The 16,098-nt window shown below is 41.2% G+C and overlaps 1 protein-coding gene across 1 annotated transcript in view; it reads right to left on the reverse strand.

Moving 5' to 3' along the window:
• Positions 1–1,733: 1,733 nt before the first annotated feature.
• The window catches only part of FLT1 (fms related receptor tyrosine kinase 1), a 129,241-nt gene continuing 114,876 nt past the window's right edge, over positions 1,734–16,098 (reverse strand). Inside the window, exons 22-31 of the mRNA XM_077819089.1 lie at positions 15,635–15,794; positions 15,154–15,251; positions 14,519–14,641; positions 13,414–13,525; positions 9,640–9,739; positions 8,137–8,242; positions 7,899–8,041; positions 7,051–7,135; positions 6,007–6,098; positions 1,734–1,938 (exon numbers count right to left, since the gene is read on the reverse strand). Coding sequence (XP_077675215.1) covers positions 1,734–1,938; positions 6,007–6,098; positions 7,051–7,135; positions 7,899–8,041; positions 8,137–8,242; positions 9,640–9,739; positions 13,414–13,525; positions 14,519–14,641; positions 15,154–15,251; positions 15,635–15,794 — 1,224 coding nt within the window. The remainder of the gene's footprint in view (positions 1,939–6,006; positions 6,099–7,050; positions 7,136–7,898; positions 8,042–8,136; positions 8,243–9,639; positions 9,740–13,413; positions 13,526–14,518; positions 14,642–15,153; positions 15,252–15,634; positions 15,795–16,098) is intronic.

Here is a 16,098-nt window from a genome sequence, read left to right on the forward strand (position 1 = left end):
TATTTTGGCTGGATTGAAAGGGGGAAACATTTTGTGGATCACCCATAGGTATGGATCAAGATAAATTCTGCTCCACCAGCAAGAGACCGAGCAAATGGGTCATAGTTAGAATTAATGGTCCCCTCAGTTAAGATGGATGCCAGTTGAAGTGTATCCAGAGCATTCTTCAATAGCCTACTGCAAACAGCTCACTCTAGGGCTCTGTACGTGGCTGCTTTTCGTCAAATTAGCAGAAGGGGATTTTCTACCTCTCCCAACCTTTAATAGGGTAAGCTTTATCCAAGGCCTTTTTTTACATTAGTATTGCATACGAAGATGAAGGGGGATAGTGCATCTTTATAGCTTTTAAAACTAAGACTATCTGTTTCTCTTCTCAGTCAATATACCTGGTGTCTGATGCAAATTACTAACAAATACTTTTGCTGCTGTACACCAATACCATTAAGTAAATTTGAAAGTCAACTGTGCATGTATAGAAGAGTCACCATAGCCTCCCAAAGGATTATATAGTGAGTTATGTGTTAGGAACCCTTGCAAGGCATCTAATAAACATTTGTTCAGTTTAGTAATATGTAGATCTTACTGGCCATCCTGGCATATTGTTAGTTATGGGACTCAGTCAGCAATCAGTACAATATGTTAGACGGTCCAGTAGGTAGTGTAGACAAAACTTGACTTAAATATCTCTAACTAAAATAATTTCCAGTGCACATTCTTGGGGAGACCAAGCAAATCTTCTTGAAGGTTGCACTTTAACTAGTGCCCCATCAAGCTTGAAAAAGCTTCTAATTAATCTGTAATTTTCATTATTTCGGTCCCATATTTTTCATCTCTATGTATTCTTGACAACTGCATTTTGTGGTGTGTGTAGAAATTCCTGGGCCCAGGGAGGCCTTCAGATCTCTTATGGTCTAAGAATGGATTAAAACTAAATCCTGATCTACCAGAATGCCATTATTCATCAAGGCATTAATCCTCCCTCAAACTTCTATAAGCAGAAGCTGTATATCCTGACCTCCAGGAAGTGGGCCCTTTCTCCCACTCCCAGTCCCACACAGGTAGACTTGTTTTCTCCCACTTGCTTTCCCCTCACTACTGCACTGGGATCTCTCAGTCCACGGGGCCCAGATTCCAATGGGCCTGCCTTGCAGTGTAACCTTGATGATCGCACCCAGTTTCTTGCCCACTGTTGACTCCCTCAGCATTAAAGGTACTGTACTGCCCTGATCTTTTTGTCTGAGGAGAATGGAACTGTATTCTTGTTTTCAGATCTCACAGCTATTCCTGAATCTGAATTGAGAATGGATTATGTTAAGTGACAGAAGGCCACCCTTGCTGTGAGGCAGGGCATGCTGCTTCCATGAGACTCCAATCCCTTACCAGGGACCAGAAACTGAAGTGGGGGTCTTGTACATGAACATTAGGGAACAGTCATCTAAGGTACAGAGCTCCCATTAACTGTTAGGAGAGCTACAGAGATTCAGTACTTGAGAAAGCTGGGCCCTTAGCACTGGTGCCCTACTTCATTTTAAACGCAGACATCACACTTCGTGCTGCCTGTAGAAAAGCAGGTCATCTGAGTTTAAGTCAATGCCTGGTGGGGGGCGGGCGGAAAGAAAGCTTTTAAGATCACACAAACAGCAGCTGTTTCAAGTAGAAGCTTTTGAACTGACAGTGTTTAGGAAAAGCTGGTTCAGGTTAAAATACGCATCTGAATCTTTGCGCAGAACTTCTTAAACAGGTGGGGGGGAATAAAACCCCAGTGAACTGTAATCAGGAGGAGGAGGAGAACGGCATGCTCTCATTTTTTCCAGCACTATGTTACCGTAAGGAAATCTCCAACTAGCTTCACTGAGGTGGCCACAGCTGGAACTGCAGAAACTCGGCCTGGTCATTCCAGAAAGAATGGATTCCTTGCTCCTGCTGGCAGCTTTCAGACTGTAAAACAGAGCAGTGTCACTTTCAATGCATGGGGCGGGAGGGGATCTAAGATTATTTAGTGAATTGAATGAGACAGCATAGAAGGAAACAGCCCCATTCATTGGTGGTGGCGGCAAGCACAGTGTTGTAGGGATTGACTGGAATTGTGTACACTCAAGGGAATTTGTGCCTCCCAAGTACTTCATCAAAATACATGGGACCAGCTCTGCATTTAGGCCACCATGTAGTCATGGGATAACATTTGATCACTCTTAACTTGGGCTGCATTTGATGTGATACCATTCACAAGAGTGATAAGACACTGAGCCTATCACCGGAGCACTCCAAGGAAGTTAGTGTTTGCCTTATTTTGTGTCCTTACCCTCCAGTTACCTTATTTTAAATGGTCAGGACTCAAAAGGGTTATTTCAAGTCCTAAGAGTAAGTTTCTAAGAAGTCATGCACTTCCCCCTCACAGCTACCATGCTAGATTCCCAGGGAAGAAACCTCCCAGCCATTGGTTAGAGCTTTTAGGAAACTTTTAAATTTGTATTTAGGCAATAAGATCTTTGAAAGAAAAATGAAGCACCAAAACCTCTATATGTAGCACAAGGCATTTCTTATTTGGGGAGCTGAGGGGCAACAGCTCCTGTTGGATTCTACAAATTCTTACATTTTGAGCCATAGGACATATGTTTTCCAAGGGACATGTTCCCAAGGCGCTATGGAACCCCTACTATCTGATGCCCCTAAACTTCTAAAGGAAGTTCTTTTTCTGGCTTTTACACCTTTAAGGGTCAAATTTTAAAGTATTTTCTCCCTACAGGCATAAGGATTTTTTACCTTAAAAAAAAAAAAAAAAAAAGAAGAAAGCAAATATTCCAGCATGTCTGTATGATCCAGGGCATTAGGAAAAGCATCAAATATTACAAGATTTACCATAAAATCATAAGCATTGGTAACTTCTAAGCTATCATACATTTATGAATTTCATTAAACTCCTCAGCTGAAATAGCCCCTGAGGGCTGAAACAAACCCCTGCCAAGACTAAGCTCCCCCAACTAACTACCTTTACTATAAACAATAAAGCCCTAGCTATTTTTACCTGAGGAAAAGGTAGTCAGAAAATTCTGTCTGTTGGTGCTGAGACACCATTTTGAGTCAGGTGAAGAGGGCTGATTGGCCAGAACCTGTTGGGGGTGGGGCTAAGGAACTATAAATCTTCCTTCAGAGATGAGGCATTCACTCCTTTCTGGGAGATTAGTCTAGGGAGGAAGTGTTTGCTTATCCTGAGTAGCTGGGGCTATACTGGGGCTTTTGCCTAGGGAAGGGCCTGTTTTGGTTCTGAGGGACATGCTAGTTTGGGAGGCTTAATTCGGTAAAGGTCTCTGTTATAGCTTTGAGGAACTTATTCCAATTTAGGAGTTTAATATGGCTCAAAGTTTATTTTAGCTTAGAAACTTGCTTTAGGTGAGCTGCTTTCTCTGGCTTGGAATTTTAGCTTGCTCTAGTCTTCAGAGCTAGAGAATTCCAGTTAAATGATTTCAATTAGAAGGTTTCCAACCTCTTAGGGGGGCATTTATAAAGGCATACTTAGTTCTTCTGAAGCTGGTAGTAGAATCTTGTGATCTAAATGACCATGTGTCCTTGGAAGTCTTAAATCAAAATAATTAATTTTTCTATATCTCTAGTGGACTCAATTTTTTCTTTCTGTTACTGCACTTATGAGTCCAAGACCTTCAGCACAATATGACCAGTGCAGTGTGACACTACAGTTTTCCCTTTTGACCTGAGTGGTTAGCCAATATTTGAGGCCTTGCAGAGTTGTGATGGAACTGATGATGGAATCAAATATTCCTTTGATGCAATCCTATTTATTTACAAAGACTGTACACAAAGTCCTATTTCCTGAACAAAGTAGGAAACAGCAATCAAACAGCAGGTACTTTCCTTATCTCCAAGTCTTCCCACTCTGATCAGTTCCATCTCCATGGAGCTCTGTCTCGCTGCGCCTTCTCAGGGCCATGCTTTTGACCATTTCTCTTGCTTCTTGCTGTCTGCTGGCTTTCCCTTCATTTTCTGCCTCTCAAGCACACCCTGCAACCAATCCTCTAGCTCCTGTGTTTACCACCAGACCTAAGGAAACCCCTCAGATCACATGGCTTGCCCTGCTCAGGCTTCACCATGTGGCCCAGTGCCTTGAGGAGTAACCTCCTATTGTTTCCAGCTATCACTACATAAAGTGGCATTTAACTGTTCCTTCCATTTAGCATGAAGGAAAGGGGGTTTAGCACATCCATCAGCTTTAATCAGGTCTGTGATTGTTTATGTATTGAAGACCCGCTTGATAGCAGCTACTAACATCTTCCAGCATAACACTGTTACAGATTGCTTTTATCATATGGTTTTGACAACCTCACCTGTTCTCTGCTAACTTATCTAGCTCCCTTTAGGACTTATTCTCACATTCTCCGAACAGCCACCATTTCTAAAAGTCAATTTGCCACCAAGACATTCTCTTCTCTTCTGCAACTGTAACTTTTTTGCAAAATGACACTGTCCTGAAGAGCAATATGTAGCCTTGCACCAATCATAGTCTTAGAAACAAGAGCTTTATGCCATTAAAGAAGGGAGATTTCTAGGCTTCACAGAGACAAGTAGCACTTGCTGCTAGCCCTGGAATGTCACAAGATATCAGACTTTAAAAATGGCATGTTTGTTTAAAGAAAAGCTATTTTAGGTCATTTTTAGAGCCATTTTGTTCTACTGAGCCTTGCACAGTCCATATGTATTGTTATACATGGCTTTTCAATTGAAAGGATACAAGAAATCATCTCAAAATGAGTGCCTTAAATTTTTCTTTAAAAATCTGTAACACGTGTCTATGGGCAGAACATATGAGAGATTGATTCAGTTATTAAGATTTTATGGCCACTTTATTAGAATGACCTGCATAGCCCTTGGCTTTAGCACTCATAAGTGATTCTTCCATTTCAAATTCTTGCCAATAGAACCTTTCCACTACATCATCAGTATTCTGTGTGTATGTAGACCCACACCCACACATACACACACACTCAGCTAAAGTAATAGAGCTAATCACTGAAATTTTCCTATAAGTAAATCATTTTAGATCTTGACCAAGAACTTCATCATCTGTGGCTGCTCAGATCCCCCATACCATACGCCACAGTCGTCAGTGTGACCAATCCAGCACAATCAAGATGGCATGATGGCTGTAACTTATTGTCAGAACAAAATGAATGATCACTCGGGTCCGCACAGCCTCCATACTGTGAACTTGCCTTAACCTGGGAATTGAAACCAGTCTGAGACTTTCAGTCTTATAACCGCCCTGGAACTGAGGAACCACCTACCCGTAACTGAGAAAATAAACATTCCTCGTCTAGAACTAGGTCACGTTAGTACAGTACATTTAATAGACAGCCCTTGTTCCCCTCTCAGGCAGCTGTCAGGAATTAGGCAGAGGAAGGTGGCCAATATATTAAAGTGCTTAAAAGCAGGAAGAGAAATGAGGCCCTCACATCCATCTATTGTAAAGTTGCCACTTGAGCATCCTGAGCCTATGGCTCTTAAATGGGTTATGCTTAGCTGATTCATGTAAGAGAAGGGCAAAAACAAGCATTGTTAGATGAGTATCTGCTGGGTGCATTTGGTGCCTGCTGAGAACTTCTAGGACCAACAGCAAGTCATTGTCAGCAAAAGGCCCTCATCTTTGGAATTTGTTTCCTGCAGCCATCCACCACTGTCCGGGATTAGTGACCTGGGTCACCTGGTCCCTCAGGTATAGAACTAGCACATGAGGGCAGTGCAAATGTATCTAGGTAACTTTTGTAATTTGTTTGATTTTCATTTACTGCCAGATTCCTGGATGATCTGGTCCCCGGTACTGAATAAATAAACCAGTCACACAGCATGATCACCAATAAAATGATTTACAGAGTGTCAGACTGTTCTGTCAAGTGTGATTCAGCACAAAAATATGCAAGACTCTCTTTGATTTTGTGTGTGTGTGTGTGTGTGTGTGTGTGTGTGAAGGACAAGAAAGAGGCATGAAACACAGACCCCAAAAGCGTTTGCTTTTGTTTGCTCTCTGTCCAAGTAAAGCGTTTCAGTTCTTCTGAAGCCAGCACCATCCCACTGTCTGCCTGATAATCCTGAAAAAGATTAAAACCCTATTAGGCATATAATGAAAACAAGTTATTTTTAAAAGAATCACATTCTTTTTGGGTCAAATTTTCAAAAGCAACTTAGGTGCTGATTTTCCACGAGACCTGGGCTTCTGAGTACCTATTTTACTTTTGAAAATGGGTACCCATTGTGTGGCTATAATGAACACATGAAACTAACACGGCTGCAACATTTTAAACAAAAACACCTATGAAGTGTCCAGCTCTGTTTCTATAATAGCAATCCAACATGGTGTGTTGGGTTAGCCACCCCTGTGATCAGCCCATGGGACAGCAGCAGCAGGAATGGGGGAACTGATATGGCAAACCTGAGTGTGGAGCTGAACCTCAGTCCATCCCCTAAACATTTCAAAGGTTTGATTTGATTCAAATAAGTACCCTTCCTGCACCCTGCTCCCATCTCTCATCTCCCCCTCTACAACTCCACAAGGCCTAATAATTTAGGGAGGGGGAGGCAAACTTTGCCTCATAGAGGGACTCATTGCCAGCTCACTAGGTTCCTAGCAAGCTTGCCTAAAATGGAGTAGAATTCAGTTGCTCTCTTCTTTACTGATACAGAAGTGCAACCACAAAACTAGAAATCCCACTCTGCATGCTCAGGCTGCTCAGATGAAGATGGGTCACAGGGCACCAGATTCTCTAGCCTCTGTTGACTACACCTTCATATCAAAGGAGAAGGTGGTGGCAGACCATGTGATGGAAATGTGTGGTCCATACTGGCCAACTCTTGATGCTCTTCATTTTGCTTTCTTCAGCTCTTCGCCTACAATATTGTTTATAAACAACCTAACTTCTAAGAGCAGATAATGCTGCACTGCACAGACACATAGACAAACTAAATGCCCCTTTAAAAAAATTAAATGTAAATATATGAATAAAGAACAAATTGTCCACTATACTTGGGCTGAGTATCACTTACGTCAAATACAAAGATATCCTTGGATGAAAGCTCTTCAAAGGTATTTACCCTCTGGAGTGGCTTCATTTTGAAGGTGTTTATGTATCTATTCAACAAACAAGCAGAAGACAGATATCATCAAGAAGTTTTTTCTAGGAAACCTCAGCAGCTATGCAATAAAATGAGTTTTGCATAAAAAGCATAAATAGGGACTGTTCTTTCATTTTAATATTTTAAAATGTATTAACTTGTTTGACGGCTAAATGGTTTACATACAAAACCCATTCTATGTAAACCTTCATTAACTTGTGATTCAGTGGCCATGTGGGAAGGCTTCCCCTTTTCCCTCTTCACCAGGTCTTTTATCATCTCTCCCCTCCCGCCAGTCTACCAGTAGATACTTCTCTGCATGACCTTGCCTATATGTCACTCCTTTAGCTTTGAAGATGTAGTACCGAGCTCAGAAGCCTGAATAGCCTCTGCTGGGCCTCATCCACAACTGACAATGTGTGGGTTATCTCCCCCAGAATGCACTGCACACAGCAGAGCAGGTAGAATTTCAAATCAGTGGCAGGTGGGGATGGGAAGGAATGTAGTGGCGGCAGCTATTGGAGGGTTATACAGAGGTAGTGCGAGATTCATGGAGAGGCAGGGAAGGACCAGGTGCCATTTTGGAATCCACGGAGGAAGAGAGAAATTAGGGGTGATCCTTTTTTAAAAAAGTAAAGTTTTGAGTCAGATGATGGAGAGGACAGAAAGTTCAGGGTGGTTTTTAATGGTTTTCTCATCCTAATCCAAACCATGCCTGAGGAGAAATTTCCTCTGCATAGTTAATATAAAGAAAAACCTCTTGGTATTTTTTCTCTTACCCAACATTTTCAGTGGTTTCACAGTTTGATTTTGGAACTGAAATATCTTCACTCAAATGAGAGTTGACTGAGGTGGGACTTGAGTATGCAAATCTGCTATCTGCTGTAAAGATAGTATTCAAAGGGATATAGTCTTTGCCATCCTAAAAACCCAAAAATATATTTAATTACAATAAAGACAGTCCAGGGTATAGCTAGTGTATATACAGTAATATGTTGATGCCATTTAGTTCTGTACCTGTTGCACATTTGCTTGAAGCAGGTCCCCTAACCTTTCCACCAGTTCAGAAAATCTCGGTCTTTCATTGGGGTTCCTATGCCAACAGTCTAACATGATTTGATAGCTGGGAAAATAAAAACAAAATGAGCACATTTTGTGGTAACACACGATATGTTCCTCACTGGGGCATATCAAACAGGTTTTTTATGGTAGTGTCATGTCACTGGATTTAATTATTGTTCTTCATAATGCTTTAATCTGGAAAAGCCAGAAGGATTTCTGCATTTTAACAAGGAAGATGTCCAGCATTACCAGGGACTGTTATTGAAAAGAAAAGAGCCAATCTTCAGAAACAGACTCCTCCTTGGGGGCACTGATGGGTCTTGAAAAGCAACCCGAGAAGGTTGCAATCAGAGGATAACTTAACCAACAGCTCCTAAAAGATATTTTTTTATTCCTAGCACAGCTTTAAACCATGGTATAGAGCATTTATTATCTGGTAATGGAAGGCACCGTAAGATGACTCATATGAATGTCTCACTTCCTTGTATTGGTCAAGTCTAGTTTTCCTTCCTGCAATAAAATATTTGAAACAACAAAAAAGTTCTTAAGTGTCAGTAGGATAATAAAATTAGCCAGTAGGTTACACTTCCAGAGAGGATTAAGTCTAGTGTGTATCCTTTTACTCCACCTTCTGCCATTTTTTGTAAGTGTTGCTATTTAGAGTCCTGTTGATGATCTCAGGACGTGGGTTGCGGACAAGGCACCATAAAAACCTTCAGTCTATTTCCTTCTGCAGAGGGAGGCCCAAATGACAGATGTGCAGAATGAAAGTGGATTCTGATTTCTGTGATTCATTCAGAACTGACATGATTAAAGTTTTTTGAGCTTTTTTTAAAAAAAGGCTGAGTATGGTGTGACTTGTATCCGATGAATGAATAATACAAGTGCAGAGCATTTGTTTAAAGATTACATAGGCCAAATGCTCTGATAGGACTTTATTGTCTAAATGTCAATTGTATCTGTTGAAAGCACTTCTCATCTTTACCTGAGATGAAATCAGGGCTCCGAAAGGCTCAGGTGATTAGTAACAGTGTATGGAGCCTTTCATCTCTAGGTCATCTAGCCAGGGAGGCAGAGACTGAAAGTTGTTATCATTTGATGACCAATTTGGTGGCCTATGTAAAACGAGTCATCACTTTTAGTCCAGTTCCTAATGAATTGTCTGCACAGTTGGCAGAACGGTTGAAAACTGCAGAGAGGCCAAGGACTAAAAAGGCCTGGAGACCCTTTCACCTTCCCTTACTGTTAGAGGTGGTCTCCAGAAAAGGGTTGAGTCCACAGCAGCTGAATAGCTGGGGGGATGCTTGAACTGTTACTGCCCAAGTTAATAAAATGATAATACTTGGCACTTGTATGGTGCTTCTCAAGCAGATGTGTTAATAATTATCAAACTTGGATGGATATAAAGTGGATATCCATGGATTTGCATGGCTCTGCATATAGGAAAAGTAAACTCACATTTCTGATGTTGCATATTCTGGGGCCCGCATCCTTGTGCCTTCTTTTAATCTGCTGCAGAAGTCCTCATCTATTTGCACCCCTGGGTAAGGAGAAGCACCTAAAGGTAACAGTATACAAATCAGTACTTGGACCAAGGTAGGTTGAGTAATTGTCTATACATGTATAGTTCTAGTGTTATACCACTGAACACACAGTCAGGGACCCTGATCCTGTAAGGCACCAAGCGCCTTCAACTTCCATGGATGCCAACCCACATTAAAGGCATTTAGGCCCAGATCCTCAAAGGTATTTTAGACTCTTCACTGCCATTGAAATCCCTTTTCCAAGCTGTTGACACCAATGGAATTGACAAGGCTAAATATCTTTGAGGCTCTGGGTGTAAACGTCTTGCAGGATCAGGTCCATGAGTATTAGCAGCACTTGGCTGGATTTAAAGGAAACAAGAGCAATTCAGTTTTAAAATAGATACCCAATAAAAGGAAATGCGATTTATCTTTTCTTCATACCTAAGAATGGTTAGATTCCTCAATACACACAAATACTGCCCTAAAAATTCTAACAGACACAGTCTCACCAACTCCAACTGTTCACACAGCATAAGTCATGCCTAAAAAATCATGACATTGGTTTATCAATTGTGATTTTTTTCCTAAAATCATAGCAACATTTGTGTTCTTTGCCTTCTGAGAGCATTTAGGGTGCACTCGGGTCATTCAAGCTTTTCTCCACGACCAAGAAGACTTTGAAACTTAGTTTAAAAAAATGAAAGCCGAGGTTTTCAAATAATTACTTGAGACCAGGAGCTGGGGCTTTGAAAGAAACACCAAACATTGCCATAAAACCACCAGAGTCAGCAGCACTGTCAACAACGTGTATTCAAACTAGTCAATGATTCCATGAGGCACAGCCTGGGACTGTTTCCTCTACTGTTGTGTCACTCTCTCTGTTGGACCCAGTTAAGATTCTTCTCTTCTGAATGTCATTGTTTCCCTTTCAGTATTGATTCTATAGCCTGCAGTTTTCACTTAAAAAAAATTGCCCCGCACTTGTTTTTATTTCAAATTCTGTGCTCTAGTTTCTTCCACAGCGTCTGTTTCAATGTTTATTCGTCTGTGCCGGCCAGTGATGAGTGTAAGTAGGAAGCAGCTGTGAACGGTGAAGTGCTGGCATTGTGTTGCTGAAGGATAATTGTGGCTGGTAGATTTTTCAAAGAGTGGAAATAGAAGGTATCATTTTAAGCACATCTCAACACAGCGAAATTAAAGAGGTTCTGTTTATTGGGGCATTTTTGGTTTTGACTAGGTTTTTATTTGCTCTCAAAGGAAAAGTTGAAACCAATTAGGGGATTCTAAATCATATAGAGCCAAATCCTAGACTCAGTGAAGTCAGTTACACACTCCCAATGACTTCAGTAGGATCAGGGTTATGTCCTACAGGAATATTATGTCCATAGCAAAGGCTCAGCGCTGCAGAGGTCACTTGCATGCAGTCTCAGAATTCAGCGTAACCATTCTCTTGGAGAAAAGGCTACAAGACTGGGCCTTAAGAGCTACACTGAGGGTCAAATCCTGCTTTCCTTATACGCACAGACCCAGGGGTATTTACATATTAAAATGAAATGTTCAAACATTGATTTTACTTTCCTGTCAAGCCCTCCGTCTGGGAGTCTGTGTTCCCCTTTCAAACAAAGCACCTGAAACTAGTCAGGCTGTGTTCACCTCAGTGGATCAACTATCAATAGATCTTATAGGGCATGTCTTCGCAGTGACCGACAGTGAGTCTCGGAGCCCAGCTCACCGGACTTGGCTTTGCAGGGCTTGGGTTACGGCACAACAAATAGCTGGGGAGACATTGCGGGTTTGGTCTGGAACTCAGGATCTGAAGCCTAGGGAGTGGGAGTGGGCTCCAGACCAAGCCACAATGTCTGCACAGCTATTTTTAGGCTGGTAGCTGGAATCTTGTGAGCCCAAGTCTGTAGACCCAGGTTCTAAGACTCGCTGCCACTCATGCCATAGACATACCTATAGGGGAATTCTGAGCCATGGTCTTGGAGGGTAAATAAAGGAGAAACTGTTCAAATACTTCGGTTATCTAGTTGTAATTTGTAACAGTACTCTAGCTGAGGCCTAACCAGTGCTGGGTAGAGGGGTACTATCAGCTGCCATGACTTGCATGCTATGCCTCTGTTAATGCAACCCAAAACTGCATTTGCTTTTTTTGCAACAGCATCGCATTGGAGACTCATGTTGAGGTTGTGATCCACCACAACTCCCAGATCCTTCTCAGCAGTGCTGCTGCCCTCCAGTTATCTCCCATTCTGTGTTTGTGCATTTGGTTTTTCTTCCCTAAGAGTAGCACCTTACCTTTGTTTTTGTTGAATTTCATTTTGTTGTCTATAGCTCAGTTCTCTAATTTACCAAGATCCCTCTGAATTTTAGCTGTATCCTCAAAGTGTTTGCAACCCCCCTTGCTTTGTGTCATCTGCAAATTTGACTCTATGCTCTCTATTCCTACATTCAGGTCATTAACACAGATGTTAAAGAACACTGGACCCAGAAGAGAACCCTGTGGAACCCCACTTGAGACCTCCTTCCAATCTGACATGTCCATTAATAGTTACTCTGCTTTGTGGTTCTTTAACCAATTATGAATCCACCTAATGGTAGTTCTACTGAGCCCATATTTCTCCAACCTGCTTATGCGAATGTAATGTGGGACTATGTCAAAAGCCTTCCTGAAGTCCAGGTATGTCATGTCCACTGCATTCCCCCTATCTACCAAACTAGTTACCTTGTCAAAGAAGGAAATCAAGCTGGTTTGGCATGATTTGTTCTTGGTAAATCCAGGCTGGCTGCTAGTGATCACTCCTTCATCCTCCAGGTATTTGCAAATTGAATGTTTTATACATTGCTCTAGTAGCTTCCCAGGTATCAAAGTCAGGCTGACTGGTCTATACTTCCCCGGCTCCTCCATTTCCCCCTTTTTAAAGATGGGCACTATGTTAGCCCTTCTCCAGTCTTCCATGAGTTTGCAAATATTATTGCCAGTGGCTCTGAGATTTCTTCAAGTTAATTCCTTCACCACCCTGGGGTGAATTGCATCAGGCCCTGCTGACTTCTATTCACTCAAATTGGCCAGAAGATCTCTGACATGTTCTTTACTTATCCTGTTCTGCATCTCTTCCCCTTCATTGTCTATGATAACTTCACTAGTCATCCAGTCACATGTTATTTTTTGTGTGAAGACTGAAGCAAAGTAGGCATTGAGCAGCTGCAACTTCTTATCACCTTCCATTACCAGTTCACCTTCTCTACTGAGGAGCAGACCCATACTATCCCTGATCCTTCTTTGTGGTCTGACATTTGTAGAGCCCCTTCATGTTGTCTCTAACATTCCTTGCCAGTTGCAATTCATTCCTTGCCTGGGCTTTCCTGATTTTGTTCCTACACACTTGTACTATTCCCATGAATGCTTTCTTAGTGACATGCCCCTCCTTCCATTTCCTGTATGTATCACTTTGGGGTTTTAGATAGCTAAAATACTCCTTGTGCAGCTATCTTGGCCACCTATGGCTATTCATTGGTCTCATGTGGTTCTCCATGAAATCGAACAAACAGCTACACACACAACATAGATCATATGTACCTAGGATCAAAGGACTGAGCCGAAGTCAGCTGAAGTCAGTGGGCATTCTTCCACTGATTTAAATGGGCTATGGATTAGACCCTAACTGTTAATTCTCTGATTTCCATAATATACATTTAAACCTACCCAAGGAAAATATTTCCCACAGCAATACCCCATAAGACCACACATCACTTTTTGTATTGTAGATCTTATCAAATATGGATTCTGGAGCCATCCACTTGAGGGGAAGTCGTGCCTGTAACAAAATGGACAAGCCAGATAATTTTCAGTGGATACAAAATTCAACCAGAGATGATATAAAAATATGTATCGTGTGAATAGTTATCATTGGAGCAGGATTTTATTGTATTGTTTTACAGACACCAAGAATACAATAAGCACTCAATCAACCAGAACATTTTATTCTCTATTTTGCCGGGTAATTTTTTTTTTTCTATTTAAAATTAAATGAATTTTCCATCTACTCTATGTGGTGTAAAAAAATGTAAACTGAGAAGCCTATTACATTTTAATAGGGAGACATTTTCAGTTATTCAAACAATAATTCTTGGTGCCCATTTAGTACTCTAAGTCTTTAAAGCAATTTATAAACATTAACTCCTGGAAGGTAGGTAAGATAAGTCTTGATTCTGTCAAGAGAACCACATGGGTGGATCTCAGAACCCACACCAAGTTCCATTCACTTCAATATGCACAGGTGCAGTTTGCCTGCACAGGTTTCACTGGGAGCAAGCCTCCCAGCCCAGGAGACAGACTCATGCTAGCTCAGCCTGATTTTACAGGTGGGAGGCCAAACTTACTCCTGGTGCAACTCCATCAACTTCAGTGCAGTTATGTTAAATCTACCCCAATGTCACTAAGAGCGGAATTTGGCCTGTGCATGTACACTCAGGGACACGGACCCCTTTTGGCATAAATGATTGCTTTCAAGGAAGCAGCTCACTTTGACTGGCTTACTTGGCCAGGCTAGCCAAGAAACAAATGCCAACATGTAAACTATTAAAAGACCAGAGCTGTGAAACGGTCAGCATTTCCGAGCATTGTTTTTAAGGATGCAAATGGTCACTGTATATACAACACATCTGGATTGCTCATCTTCACATAGAATCTATGATAGCTTTCAGACCCTTTTAAGTGCAGGGAATATAAACATTTACAGACCATTTTAATGAAAGTTTAAAATGATATGTTATGAACAACTGGACAAACAAACCGAATGTTGACTTACATCTCCTTTTCTCACATAATCGGGATTCTTATAAATATCTCTTGCAAGGCCAAAATCACAGATCTTCACTACATTGTTCTCAGATAAAAGGACATTTCTGGCTGCCAGATCACGATGAATACACTATAATAAAACAGTTGAACAATCAAACTGCATTTCTTTAATCCTACCCACAAATTTCCTGAATCTTTCCGTTTCCTTTTTTAAAAAATATTATTATTCGAAAGATCAAATTAATATTTTCTTAAGGAAGTTGACAAAAGTTTATATGAAGTTACTGTAAACAATGGGCAGTTCTTCACAAACAAACATTTTTCCAGACCAAAAAGTCATGAGCCTTTAATCTGTTACCTATTACGAAGGTAGGCATTAAACAGGTTTGTGCTCCATGGTTAATATAGCTTGAAAAAAAATTCTCTGAATGAATCAGCTTCAACCACAGTCTTCCACCTTAATCCTGTGTTTATAGTATGAAGACTTGAATAAACACATGCTTATATTTAGAACATCAAGAGAGAAGCCACCCTTCCTTTGGGAGTTCTGCCAAGGAAAGGTGTCACTAAAATATAGACATCATTTCACCTCTCCTAAGTCTGATTCTGCTGGAGAGGAATATCCAAAAGGGTAACACTGACCTTTCTGGATGACAAGAACTCCATGCCTCTAGCCACCTGAAAACTGTAAGAAATCAGATCTTCCATAGTGAGGGGCCATTTGTAAAAGTCATCAGAATCTGGAAGCAATTTAACACATACTAAGTTAATAAGGTATTTTTCCTAACTGCCGCTGTTACCTTGTAAGTTCACTCTTAGTCTTAGTGCTTGGACATCCAACCACTGTCACCAACAACAAAAATAGTATTTGCTTTATACTCTGTTACTCCAGTGTTTTTCCCAAAGATAAAGAGAGTCAAGAAGAAACAGTCACACGTTTTCCTGTCAGATTTAGTAACCCAGTAAATAATCTTTTTTTAAAAACTTCTAGCTTCTGGACATGATGCTGTGAGCATCTCCCACGGATGTTTAGGGTGATAAATGAAGAAAAATTTTCAGAGATGCAGAGCACATTGTAAAAATATCACGGACTGTGTAGGAACAGGAAGGAATTAATACCTACCCTCCTCTTCCTCCTCCACATCACTCAGACTTTTATCTTCCTGAAATCCGGAGCTTGCTAAGCTCTCGCTGCTGGTGACACTAGCCAGTCTTTGTTTTTTACCTTCCACCAGCTCAATATCTTTTTTCTCTTTCATCGGTTCTACTTGCAACAACGCATCCTTTAAACAGAGGGAGCAAGAGATACTGTGTCAAAGTTGTAGGAGCTGGATAAATGAAATCAGTTCAGCCAATGAAACGGTCTCATCTGTGATCTGTTACTAAAATCTTCCTCTTCCCTCTATGGGTGTGATGCTCACATAGGCAAGCACAGTCTCAAGAATGGCTGGTATTGGTCTACTCATGTAACTAAGTAAGTGTCCACCAACACAAATAAGGTTGGCACTATTGGCCCCCATGGTTGTGACAAAGAAAGAATCCACTAAACCAAGTGAAACCAGCAGATTCCACTGCAGGGAGTGTGCT

The sequence above is a fragment of the Eretmochelys imbricata genome, chromosome 1 (genome assembly GCF_965152235.1).
Source record: "Eretmochelys imbricata isolate rEreImb1 chromosome 1, rEreImb1.hap1, whole genome shotgun sequence".
In the NCBI taxonomy this organism is placed as follows: domain Eukaryota; kingdom Metazoa; phylum Chordata; order Testudines; family Cheloniidae; genus Eretmochelys; species Eretmochelys imbricata.